This window comes from Myotis myotis, unplaced genomic scaffold (genome assembly GCF_014108235.1).
Source record: "Myotis myotis isolate mMyoMyo1 unplaced genomic scaffold, mMyoMyo1.p scaffold_m19_p_13, whole genome shotgun sequence".
Classification (NCBI taxonomy): Eukaryota; Metazoa; Chordata; class Mammalia; order Chiroptera; family Vespertilionidae; genus Myotis; species Myotis myotis.
Genome location: NW_023416317.1, coordinates 21982752 through 21995214, shown reverse-complemented (window position 1 = coordinate 21995214; position 12463 = coordinate 21982752). Strand labels below are relative to the sequence as shown.

Here is a 12463-nt window from a genome sequence, read left to right as displayed (position 1 = left end):
CCCAGACGAGTGGCACCAGGATGTTACTATTTGATAGATTTAGAGGTTGTCACGCGTGTACTTGGGTAAGATTTGGTGGTTATACCATCTGTTCACTGTTTTCATGAGCCCTTGAGGTCGATGGGGCAGACATTGTTGCTGCTGAATAGGCACAGGCAGGTGAAGTAATGCGTAAGGTACACAATGAGATCTGATCTAGACCCACCTACCTCCAAAGCCTATGGGCTTATGATTACCTGGAACTGTTTAGTGCTGGGTGGGCTACCTTTGAAGCAGGAGGGCCAATTAAGGGAGAAAAGCTTGGGGGCTTTTTTAAATTAAATATATTATTTCTTTTCTCTTCTCAGTATTAAGGAAATGTAGCTACAGATGTGCTTACATATTCTTTTACTCTTTTCCTCATCACTGAAGGAGTATTTTGAGAGCTAGAATTCTAGAAATCACCAACCGGCATGAACTTCAATGCATCTAATTTTAAGGCTTCATCTTTAATTAAACTGTGTTCCAGGAGATCTAGTAGGGTTGGGGAATGGGAGGAGATACTGGGGCTGGGGAAGCAAGCCAGCCCAGAGTTTAGCCAAAGACTGGAGGTGGCAGTCAGGGTGGCTGGGTGATTACACTAGAGAATGGAAGCTGCAAGGTGACACAGAGAGAGAGGGTGAAGCCATTTCTCAATGTAAAGTGGGTCTCAGGAAGACCACAAAACAATGCCTCACCTTCTCTACCTGTAAGCTAATGGGAGGAAATGCTGTGCTCCTACAGGAAAGGGGTGTAAGCGGGAACTTCTTGCTTTCTGAGGTAGTGGCAGCCTGGGGAAGGGGGAGGTAATAGAAGAGCAACCTGGATTTAAACTGGGGTGCGTGCAGAAAGCAACCAAATCAATGTGTTTCTCTCACATAGATGTTTCTCTCTATATCTCTCTCCCGCTCCCTTCCACTCTCTCTAAAAATCAATGGAGCACTAGCTGGTTTGGCTCAGTGGACAGAGTATTGGCCTGCGGACAGAAGAGTCCCAGGTTCGATTGCAGTCAAGGGCACATCCCCAGTAGGGGGCATACAGGAGGCAGCCAATCAATGAATCTCTTATCACTGATGTTTCTATCTCTCCCTCTCCTTCTTCTCTGAAATCAATATATATATATGAAAATCAATGGAAAAATATCCTCGGGTGAGGGTTAACAGAAATAAAAATCAGAAATAAAATAAATTGCCGAAACCGGTTTGGCTCAGTGGATAGAGCATCGGCCTGCGGACTGAAAGGTCCCAGGTTCGATTCCGGTCAAGGGCATGTACCTGGGTTATGGGCACATCCCCAGTGGGAGATGTGCAGGAGGCAGCTGATCGGTTTCCTTCTCATGGATGTTTCTAGCTCTCTATCTCTCTCCCTTCCTCTCTGTAAAAAATCAATAAAATATATTTAAAAATAAATAAATTAATTAATTAAATAAATAAAAATAAATTAAATTAAACATTTAGTTCCACAGTTGCACTAGCCGCACTGAACTGAGATTTGAAGGAAGCAGGAAGCAAGCACTTAGCATACTCCCCTTCCCCAACGTGGTAGAGGTAGCTGCCCCTGAAGTACTGCTGGCAATAAAGACTGCCACCACCGCCCTCGTAACCGAGCACCTGATGAGTGTCACACTTCTCTGAGGACCACATCCCCATTTCACAACAGAAGACATTCCTGTGCTTTTCCCAATCTCTCTCTCAATTGCCTGTTCACTTGTCTTCCTTCCCCACTCACTGAGCTCCATGAGGACAAGAACTGTCTTACTCCTCTCTCTGCCTAGAAACTAGCACAGGGCCCACTACTGTCACATCCAAGAGCAGCATCTTCCTGTTGAGTCTGTATGTACAAGCCGGAGGGCACTTTGCCAGGTGCTGGGAAGACAAGAACACTGCCCTCAGAGGGATTACAGCAGAGAGAGGGAAATGACAGACATTCAAACACACAACTAGAATAAAACATACGTAAGTTGGTATTAAGTGAACACTGAGTCAGGGGAAGCGAAGGGGCATAAAATGGTATCACTGCTTAGAAAGAAGGTACAGAGGAAGAGAGCAGGATTAATGGAAAAGCCCTCATAAAGATTTAAGAATGCCAAAGCCTCCTCAATAATCCCTCCAACTCAACACCCTCCCTCTGAAATCAGTTGGCTTAGGCTCTTTTCTCACAGGCCTGTTTAGTCTGTTAAGTGCTACAATCTGTTATTCAGCAACCCCACTAGACTAAGCTGTTCAGGGTGGCATTTCCCAAATGCATTCAGGCAAGTTCCTTACTCATGGTCTGCAGACAAATGAGAAATACCAAACCTAACAAACCTACACAGGCCTCTCTCCTACGAGACTTCTCAGAGCCTTTACTGTGTCAATGTCTGCATATCAACATACCTTATGAATCTGGAGCTTGGGGGTCAGGCCAAACCTAGTATGCAATATTGCTCATTCTTGTAGGACAGGGAATGCTTTTCAAAAATATATTCTTTTTTTTAATATATCTTATTGATTTCTTACAGAGGAAGGGAGAGGGATAGAGAGTTAGAAACATCAATGAGAGAGAAACATCAATCAGCTGCCTCCTGCACATTCCCAACTGGGGATGTGCCCACAACCAAGGTACATGCCCTTAACTGGAATCGAACCTGGGACCCCCCCAAGTCTGCAGGCCGATGCTCTATCCACTGAGCCAAACCTGTCAGGGCTCAAAAATATATTCTTTTTTTTTTTTTTTTAAATATATTTTATTGATTTTTTACAGAGAGGAAGGGAGACAGAGAGCTAGAAACATCGATGAGAGAGAAACATCGATCAGCTGCCTCCTGCACATCTCCTACTGGGGATATGCCCGCAACCCAGGCACACGTCCCTGACCGGAATCGAACCCGGGACCCTTCAGTCCGCAGGCCGACGCTCTATCCACTGAGCCAAACCGGTTTCGGCAGAAAATATATTCTTAAACTACTGTTCTATGGAACACACTTTGAGAAACAGTGGTCTGAGTACATCCTGTGTAATTTCTAGTAACAAGCACTATGCTCCGTAGACCAATGATCTTTAAAATAGAGTTCTGGCCCTAACCAGTTTGGCTCAGTGGATAGAGCGTCGGCCTGCGGACTTGGGGGGTCCCAGGTTCGATTCTGGTCTGTACCTTGGTTGCAGGCACATCCCCAGTAGGGAGTGTGCAGGAGGCAGCTGATTGATGTTTCTCTCTCATCGATGTTTCTAACTCTCTATCCCTCTCCCTTTCTCTCTATAAAAAATCAATAAAATATATTAAAATAAAATAGAGTTCTGGAAACTCCCAGGAACATGAAAATTTTCTAAGGAAGCCCTTGGCTAAATCTCCCTTCTTACCTCTCCTTTCACATTTGCCCTTCTCCCATTTTGCAAAAGAAAGACCCAAAGGGGCAGAAACATCCCTCCTCCTCACTGCCCTGCCCTGGTCCTGGACTACTCATGCTGGGTAACTGCAGCTGGAGTCTGTAAGCTACTGAGGTGAAAGCTATGGCACATGCACTCAGACACCTGCTAAATGACTGCATCCTTGTTCCCCTCATCTCTTCTAGGCTCTCTACTTTAAGTTCACTATTCCTGGACTAATATTCCTCAAAATGCTACTTTTGTCCTGCATTTGCTCAAGAATCACAGTGGCTCTCCAGGCCAACGCAAACAGCTTGATCAGCATCAGCCTCCTGTACTCAATCAGCTCCAACACATACCTTCCATTCCAGTCAGGAGGTTTCCTGGTCTCTCTTGTTCCTGCCTCCATGCCTTTTCCTGTGCTACATCACCTGCTTGGAACACCCTCCCACTCCTCCTGCCAATTATTATTCTGCTTATCTCCCAATGCTCTCAAACTAAGTCCTCCTCCCTTAATGAGGCATAGTCGGCCAGTCCACACTGCTGCCCCTCTTTGGTGAGTTCCTCTTACACCACACCTTGTGACTCTAAATTAGTGTGGTAGCCTGAAGAAGTTTTGGGATAGGTTCAAATCCCAGCTCTCTAGTTGTTTAAAGTAAACTTGGGGAAATTATTAACCTCTTTGAGTCTCATCTGCAATATGAGAATATCAATTATGTCAAAGAATTATAAAAAGGTGAAATGAGAACGTATTGGGGAGTCAAATTAACAATAGTCACTAGAATATAAGCTCCATGGGGGTAAGGATGTCTAATACTGATGTAACTTAAGGCTTGAAACAGTGCATGGGATATAGTACACATTTAATAAATACTTAATGAATTATATGATTGAAAAAATGAATAAACAATAATGTAATAACTGACTTGACCTAATCGACTCCATAAACCTTTGATGTAGGCATGATTATTATTCCCATTTTATAGAGGAGAAAATGGCCTTGCACAGACAGGTCTGAACCTAGGCAGTCTGGCTCCAGAACACAGGGGGAGGTACTCTGGTGTGACTACCCCTTCCCTACCTAGACTTATTATTTTTTAAATATATTTTTATTGATTTCAGAGAGGAAGGGAAAGAGAGAGAGAGAGAGAGAGAGAGAGAGAGAGAGAGAGAGAGAGAAACATCAACAATGAGAGAGAATCATCAATCAGCTACCTCCTCATGCCCCACAATGGGGATCGAGTCAGCAACCTGGGCATATGCCCCAAGCAAAGGTGATCTCCTGGTTCATAGGTTGCCACTCAATCACTGAGCCACACTGGCCAGGCCCTAGACTGATTCTTGAAGGTGGTTATCAGAATTGGCCTGTTTCTCTGGCCGGCACCAGGCACCCAGTAACCACCAATACTTGGCTGGCAAAGGCCAAAAACAAAATTATCCTACACTTTGCATTAAGCCAGTTACCCCAGAAGCGGGTCTCAGGGAGTGTGAGGCTATGGCGTGGTCTTACCTTGCCCTTGAACAGGATCACTGGGCAGACAAACCGTCCTCTGCACCTGGCCATCTTGCTGCGGTTAACAAGGTCTTGCAACTTGCTCACCTGCACAGTGCTCTGAAACCTAACGCACAGACAAGAGAGGCAGGTCAGGCTGGTTTCTAAAGGGGCATGCATGTGTACGCTTGTTTTTACAAAGACCCCATGCTAGGTCTGCATGTGTATGTGAATACTCATTTGAAATTTAGTAAGTGCTCTAATCCCTAAATTCCAGATCATGGATTATGTTTTTCAGGAAAAGAAAAAAATGCTATATCATAGGTATTAAAATTTAAGTCATCCTGATTTCAGAACCTTTAAAATGAGAAAAAAAGAAGTCAGCTACTCTGAAGACATGGTATATAAAATACAGAAATATACACAACAAACTGAATGTTGATTACTAGTTTTTTCCTCCCAGAGTAAGATAACAGGTGCTCTGGGGACCCTCTGGAAAACACAGGGCCATTTTTTCTGGGACAGAGAGTGAAACAGAAGCCATTTCTGGCACTGAGAAGTATAGTAGTTATTGCACTGGTTTGGTAAGGGAGCTTCTAGAAAGAGTCAGGTATAGTAATGAGTGACAGCAAGTCACACCCCTTTCAAATCGTATGAAATCAGTAGATCCCCCACTGACTCTCCCTTAGCTCACACCAGCAGCTCCCTCTGTGCTCTAAATACATTTGATTCTCCCAGATTGAGTCCTTCCACTGAGCACACTCTCCGCAAAACCAGGGTGGAGAGCATGCCAGCATTTCCCTCCTAGGGGCTCTGTGCAGCCTTTTAATGTAGAGACAGGCATATTTATACTTGTTAGGCTAGTTGGTGGCTTATTTTCTTGGTTCCCCTACTCAAAGAACCAACTTGGTTTCTATTCCAAAGTTCCTGTTTTTATTTTTATTCTCTCTTGGCCTTAGCATCTTTACCTTACAGTGCGAAGCACTGAATTGTTTGGCACATGACTCATAGTTGAATGAGTAAGTGTAGGCTTGTGGATTTATGTCTGTTTTGCAGGACTGAGTCTTTACCCTATGGAATCTGATACATCTCTGGGTAGAGTCATTATTGAGTTGAACTGTAGGATACCCAACTGGTGTCTTGAGAATTGGTGGTGTGAGGAAACCCCCCACCCCCATACACACAATGGAAATGGGTGCAGAACTACCCCCAATGCCTCATCTGTACTTCCCTAATTCTGGCTCATTATACTGTCATTGCTTATTTTTTGGCCTGTGTTACCCACTAGACCTACAGATAGGGGCTTCATCTACCTGATAAGACTTCAAACAGATCCCCTGGATCTGCCACATGGCAATAGCTCAACAAACACTTGCTGATAAACATTATGTCTTGGCTGTTCAGAGATCCCTGCCCAGGCTTCTATTCCCAGATCATGGGCTAAAGTGGGGAGATGTGTTAAGCGGACTTAACCACTTCCTTAATCCAGTTCTACCCTGTGTAACTCAGTCTAATTAGTGTCATATTAACACCAAAGCCAAATATGTAAAGAAGCAAAATTTTCTACTTCCCACCTAAACATGCATGTATTCCCTTCTCTTCAACCAACAGGCATCACCCACTCAGTATCACTTCAAGTCCTTGCAAGGAGTGAAAAGTAGAAACAAACTCCAGTAACAACTCCAAGTAAAGGAATGTACCACAGTAGCCCTGGCCTGAAAGGTAACACTCTGCTAGACAAGGTGGGAAAGCCCTGATGATGGCAGAAAAAAAAAAGGCAGACAGGAACAGAGCAGTGTGAAGAAGACCTGGCTTTTAATCCCACTCTGCTAACTATGTCTGTGGGTTTAAATTTCCTCTTCTGACCCAGCCAGCGTGGCTCAGTGGTTGAGCATTGACCTATGAACCAGAAGGTCACGGTTCAATTCCCCGTCAGGGTACCTGCCCAGGTTTCAGGCTCGATCCCCAGTGTGGGACTTGCAGGAGGCAGCCAATCAATGATTCTCTTATCATTGACATTCTCTCTCTCTCTCCCTCTCTGAAATCAATAAAAATACATGTTTTTTACAAATATCAAAATAAATTTCCGCCGAGACCGGTTTGGCTCAGTGGATAGAGCGTCGGCCTGCGGACTGAAGGGTCCTGGGTTCGATTCCGGTCAAGGGCGTGTACCTGGGTTGCGGGCGCGTCCCCGGTGGGGGGTGTGCAGGAGGCAGCTGATCGATGTTTCTCTCTCATCGATGTTTCTAGCTCTCTATCTCTCTCCCTTCCTCTCTATAAAAAATCAATAAAATATATTTTAAAAAAATAAAATAAAAAAAATAAATTTCCTCTTCTGTACAATGGAGGTGATACTATCCTCTTCACGAGGTGACTTCAAGACTTGAGTTAGTGTCTGAAACTCTTAACATGTGCCAAATAACAGGTACTTGACAAACGTTAATTTCCTTCTCTTTAAGGGCTAGAATGAATCAGCACTAAACTTATTTCCTTCCCAGAAAAGCTCCAGTGAGGCAACCAAGCAGAGTTCCTAGAGAACTGCTGCTACAGGCTGGTTTGGACATCCCATTTTACAGATGAGAAAGCGAAAGCTTATCCTTAACTCCTCCAAACTGGTTGTTCTGCTTGAAGCCTTCTCTGACTTCTGGTGGCCCACAGCAGTGGTTCTCAGGCTATAGCATATGTAAGACTGATCTAGGGAGCAATCTGAGAATGTAGATTCTGGAAAATCTGATTCAGGGGTCCTAGAATCTGTGATTGTAATGAGTGTTCAGGGGATGCTAGGAAATAAAATCACTAACACCCTCAGATCCACTCTCCTTGGCCTGATGAGCAGGACCCTGTACCAGCTGGTCCCCAAGGACATTTCAGGGGCACCCTTACTCATCCTTCCAATTCCAGCTGAAAAAAATCCCCACCATGGGGTCTTCCCAAACACACACCAGCGTGCTGGTAGGCCTACAATAGCATTTCTCAAACCTTAATGTGCAAATAAATCACTGGAGCACCTTGCTATGCTGTGATTTTGACTGATTCAGAGTCTCTAGCCAGGCTCTGGGTGCACTGATGGATGGGATGGCCTGCTACACTTTGCAGCATGACTCTACTGCAGCTGCAATCATGGGGTCAGGCTTTCATAGTATTGCTGAAAACAGCTCCCAGAATTCCCTTAACATTCGCAACAAGCAGGGAGACTAGGGGAACAAACTTTGTGATTGGCATAAAGCACTTCCTAGAGCCTAAATGCTGTGATTATTTTTTACTGTCAAACAACTGCTACCATTTACTGACCACTTACAGCTTGTAGCCTGTGCCAGGTGCTTTATGTTTGCTCTCGTAGGAAAGCACTTAGACCTTGATAGGCCCTAAATAAATGGTAGCCCTTATTTCTAATTCTCACAACAAACATGCCAGGCTTATAATAACCACATTCTTCATCAGAGAGCGCACTAGCCACTTTTCTAAAGAGGTACACTTACCAGTAAGAAAACTAACAGACAAACAAGGTAAGTAACTTGCCCAAGTTAGTTGCACAGCCATCAAATAAGGCAGCCAGCATGTAAACTCAGGCAATCAGACTCCGGACCTCAGTCAGGCTTATAAAGCATGTTGATAAAGCACACCTCCTATCCACATTCCCTTAAAAAAGGACACAGGTTCAGAGAGATGAGGTGTGAGGTCAACAGTCTTAGGACATTTAGCTGCTGTAGAGTGGGAGTGAAATGGAAGTCCAGGGCTGTGACTCCCTACCTCCATTCCACCATTGTATGCCATGCTGCCTTGCCAATCTTACCTATCAAACCATGAAGTAAACAAAGATGTGGATTAGGCTTACCACCTGGGGAAAGCAAGTCTGACCAGCCCAGTGCTCTGCTTAGCTGCAGAGTTCCCAAGTCTGGGGAAGAGTTGTCAAGGCCTCCCCAGACAGGCCCACCCTGGTCACATGATGCTCACGTGTCTTTCTCCTTCTCAGAACTTTCATACTCCAGGAACACGATGTGCTGGGGGTAGTGGCCGCAGATATCCCCATTCACGTTTTGGATCACACTGTAACAGTAGTCTCGGCCAAACAGCTCCAGACATCTCTTCTCGATGCGCTCAACCTGCACAGAGGAAGAGACCTGAGTATAAAGAAGATTCTGGGGTTCTGAGTGGGAGAATTCGGTGGTTTATGACCTGGAGTGGTCGCTGAGAATGACATATGCCTCTGTGATTACTATTCAATGCCAGGAAAAGACCTACTGTTGGGGGGGAGGGTGTCACAGGCCCTAACGTGTAGCTCATTAACCAATGTGGTGTGGTATACTATGGGAGGGACACTGAACCCCTCAGTTAAACCGTTAAGCATTTGAAGGAGAGGATTACAGCTTTCATCCAGGTCTGGCGATGAGACCCAAGGGAATTCCAAGGGTAGAAAAAAGAAGAACTGAAGCCTGCTTCTGATACAGGACCAGAGAGAGTGTGGGCTGTGCTCCTGCTCTATAGGGGAAGGAGAGGGAAGGGCCTGCACTTAGGTCAGGCTGTGTAGGAGGCAGCATAAGGAGGCAACATGGTTCACCTCTTGACTCCATTCAGCCCCACTGCTCCAGCTCCTTCATTTTGACCTTTGAACCAGAGGAATACAGTCTAGACTCTTTTTTATCCTACCCTGGGGGTTAGACTTTTTAAATATGTTGTCCCTGCCAGGTGCAGGGGAGTAACCTCCTCAGTTCCTCACTCTGATCCTCGACCACCAAAACCCTTGTCTCAAACCCAAAGGACTTTCTTCCCTGCCACAGACTGACCTCTGTTCCTCCTTCCTCGGCTTTTAAACCGACCCTTACTCTCCGGATCCAAGCCCTGGGACCTCTCCTTCCTCGGACCCCTAACCTCAGCCTTTCCGCCTGACTTTCCAAGCCAGGAACCTGCTCCTGCTCACGACGCCTACGAACTCACCCTCGAGCCGCCGGTCCCGCTGCAGTCTTTGGCCCGGTACTGAGTCCTAGAGAACTCCTCCAGCAGCTCCCCGAGCCCAGGCTCCTGCGGCGGCGGGGTGCCCGAGGAAGTCGAGGACCCGGCCGAAGCGGCGGCGGCGGCGGCGCCCCGAGCGCCAGCCATGGCCCAGCCCCAAGTCCCTGCAGCGTCCCGCGTCCCTTCAGCGCGCCTCAGCCCGGCCCATGGCACCTGGAGGCAGCGGCTCCAAGTCCCGAACCTCCAGAACCGCTTTAGCTGCCGCCTTCCGCTTCCACTTCCGGCCCCGCCCCACGCATCCGGATGTTTACCTTGTTTTGACCAATCGGAGGCCGGGACCCGCGCCCCGCCCCTCGACCACCGGCCCCCGGTCAGACGCGGAGCGATCCAAGTGGTCTCGGGGGAGGGGGCCGAGCTGCTCGCAGACACCTGGTGCTCCGCCCCTCGGGGTTTCCCCTGGGGAAGCCGGGCTAAACCATTGAGGCGGGGGCTGGGGGGGAAGTGAGGGAAGGAGGAGGGAGGAACCACGGGAAAGGAGCAGAGTAAGAGTGAAAGGAACCTTTTTACAGGAAGAGGAGGAAACTGGTGTTGGCAACCACAGTAATAATAGTAACAATAAACAGTGTTTCATAAGGCACTCTGCTTGCACCGCTCCTTACAGCGTCCCCGTGATGTTATAGTGCCCCTAGCATTAATGAGGAAACCCCGCAGTCATAACTGGCTTAACATTATTATTATTTTTTTTTATTGATTTTTAGAGAGGGGGGAAGAGAGAGAGAGAGAGAGAGAGACATCGGATTACTGTTCCACTCATTTATGCATCCATTGGTTGATTCTTGTATGTGCCCTGATCCAGGATGGAGCCCACAACCTTGGCACATCCGCCAAGCTCTAACCACTGAGAAACTCGTCCAGGGCCTGGGTTTGAAAGTCTGTGATTGAAAAGCCCATATGCTTCTTTTCTTCATTATGGTCTTGATGAGAACGTTCAAACCTGTAAAAAAAAAAAAAAAAAAAAGTATAAGAGTTTATTTGAGCCAAACTGGCAGCAGTTGTCGGAAAGCAAGATCTCAAACACTCTGGAAAATTGAGTTTTGTGGTTTCTTTTATGAATTTGAAATTAAGGATTGAATTTAAGAAAGCTTACCTGAAGGTGGGAGAAAGCAGGGCTGGAATTAGATTACAGGATAGTTAACAAGATTATGTGCTCTTAAGAGGGTGATTAAACTTATTTTACTTATTTTATTTTATTTTATTTTAGTTAATCCTCACCCAAAGATGAAGATATTTTTCTGTTGATTTTAGAGTGGAAAGGAAGGCAAAAGAGAGAAATGAACATCAATGTGAGAGAGACACATAAATTGGTTACTGTTAGGTCTGATCAAATAATTGAATCTATATCCCCTCACCTGGGAAACTGACCTTTAGATCCTTTTCCAACCTACACTCCCTTTCACTTAGACCACACTCCATTTGCTAAAACCGGTAACTTTCTCCTCCAGACTTGCCCAGGATCTGGACCCAAACAGAGAATTCCCTGCTGAAAAAGCCCGCCTAGAGTCCTTTAAAATCTCTGACTCCCCCAACCCTGGGTGCTAGCACTATTTTGGGTCTCAGCCCATCTGGTCTCCAGATGATCTAATAAATTTATAAAATTCTTTACCACTTTTGTTCTCGTGTGTACCTCCTTCGGTAACCCTAATAGTTGCCTCCTGCAAGTACCCTGACCAGGGCTGGGGATTGAACATGCAACCAAGGTACTTGCCCTTGACCAGGAATCGAACCGGCAACCATTTTTGTGAATGGGAAAATGCCCAGCCAACTGAGCCACAAAAGCCAGAGCAAAAATAAATCTTTGACTAAAAAGTTATATGCCCATCATGATCTGCCCAGTTAGCAATTTATGATCAGATCACCCTGTGAGGTTTTCTGCAGAACACTTTTTTCATGCACAATGGAATATTCCAAACATTCACAGAAGTGGAGAAAATAGCATAATGAATCCTCAAGTATCCACCAGCCAGTTTCAATAGTAATTATCATCTGCCCATCTGTGGTAGGCAGTTAGACAGATATAAGCAGGACAAGGACGATGGGCCAAGTACAGAAGGTTAACAGGGCAGAAAGCCCAGGTGCCTACAGCAAAGGACAATTGTAGGGTGGGACTCGCCCCCGGGGTGACCTTTCCTCCCCTAGCTTATCCTTAGTCCTGAGATTTGGACCCCCTTGACCTTTCCTTCCTAGAGATAACATTTAGGCCTCAGGTGTATGTAGCTCCACGCCCAGAAAAGCAGCAAAACCAGACAAGCAATGCCATGGCTGAGCTCAGGACCAGCATTGAATAATGACCCCTTGCCCTCGTGCCAACCAATCAGTGGAGACCTGGTCCTTGAAAGTGATAACCAGAACGATGAGCCAAGGTGTTTTTCCCAGGGTTGAGTCTCACAACGCTGAAGAATGAGCTACACAGACCACAAGATTTAAGCAAAGATGTGGAAAATTTATTACCAGCAGATTCAGATTCAGACTCAGATTCTGGCAAGGGGAGGGGGACCCAAGAATGGGCTGCCCATTAAAGCCTTGTAGTCCAGGGGTACATATTTGCCACAAGCCTGCTTCGATATCTATGTGTGTCGTCACCTGATTGACTCCATCAATT

General features: G+C 46.0%; 1 protein-coding gene across 10 annotated transcripts in view; it reads right to left on the bottom strand.

Moving 5' to 3' along the window:
• The window catches only part of MTMR14 (myotubularin related protein 14), a 52109-nt gene extending 42002 nt beyond the window's left edge, over positions 1-10107 (bottom strand). For 5 of the 10 annotated variants that reach the window (XM_036332076.1, XM_036332078.1, XM_036332077.1 and 2 more), the window contains exons 1-3: positions 9790-10105; positions 8809-8957; positions 4873-4981 (exon numbers count right to left, since the gene is read on the bottom strand). In XM_036332076.1, the coding sequence (XP_036187969.1) occupies positions 4873-4981; positions 8809-8957; positions 9790-9951 (420 nt within the window). In that variant the 5' untranslated portion in view covers positions 9952-10105. Of the gene's footprint in view, positions 1-4872; positions 4982-6428; positions 6519-8808; positions 8958-9789 lie in introns of those variants that run through there. The other 5 variants (XM_036332085.1, XM_036332086.1, XM_036332080.1 and 2 more) reach the window with 4 other exon arrangements.
• Between the last annotated feature and the right edge of the window lie 2356 nt (positions 10108-12463).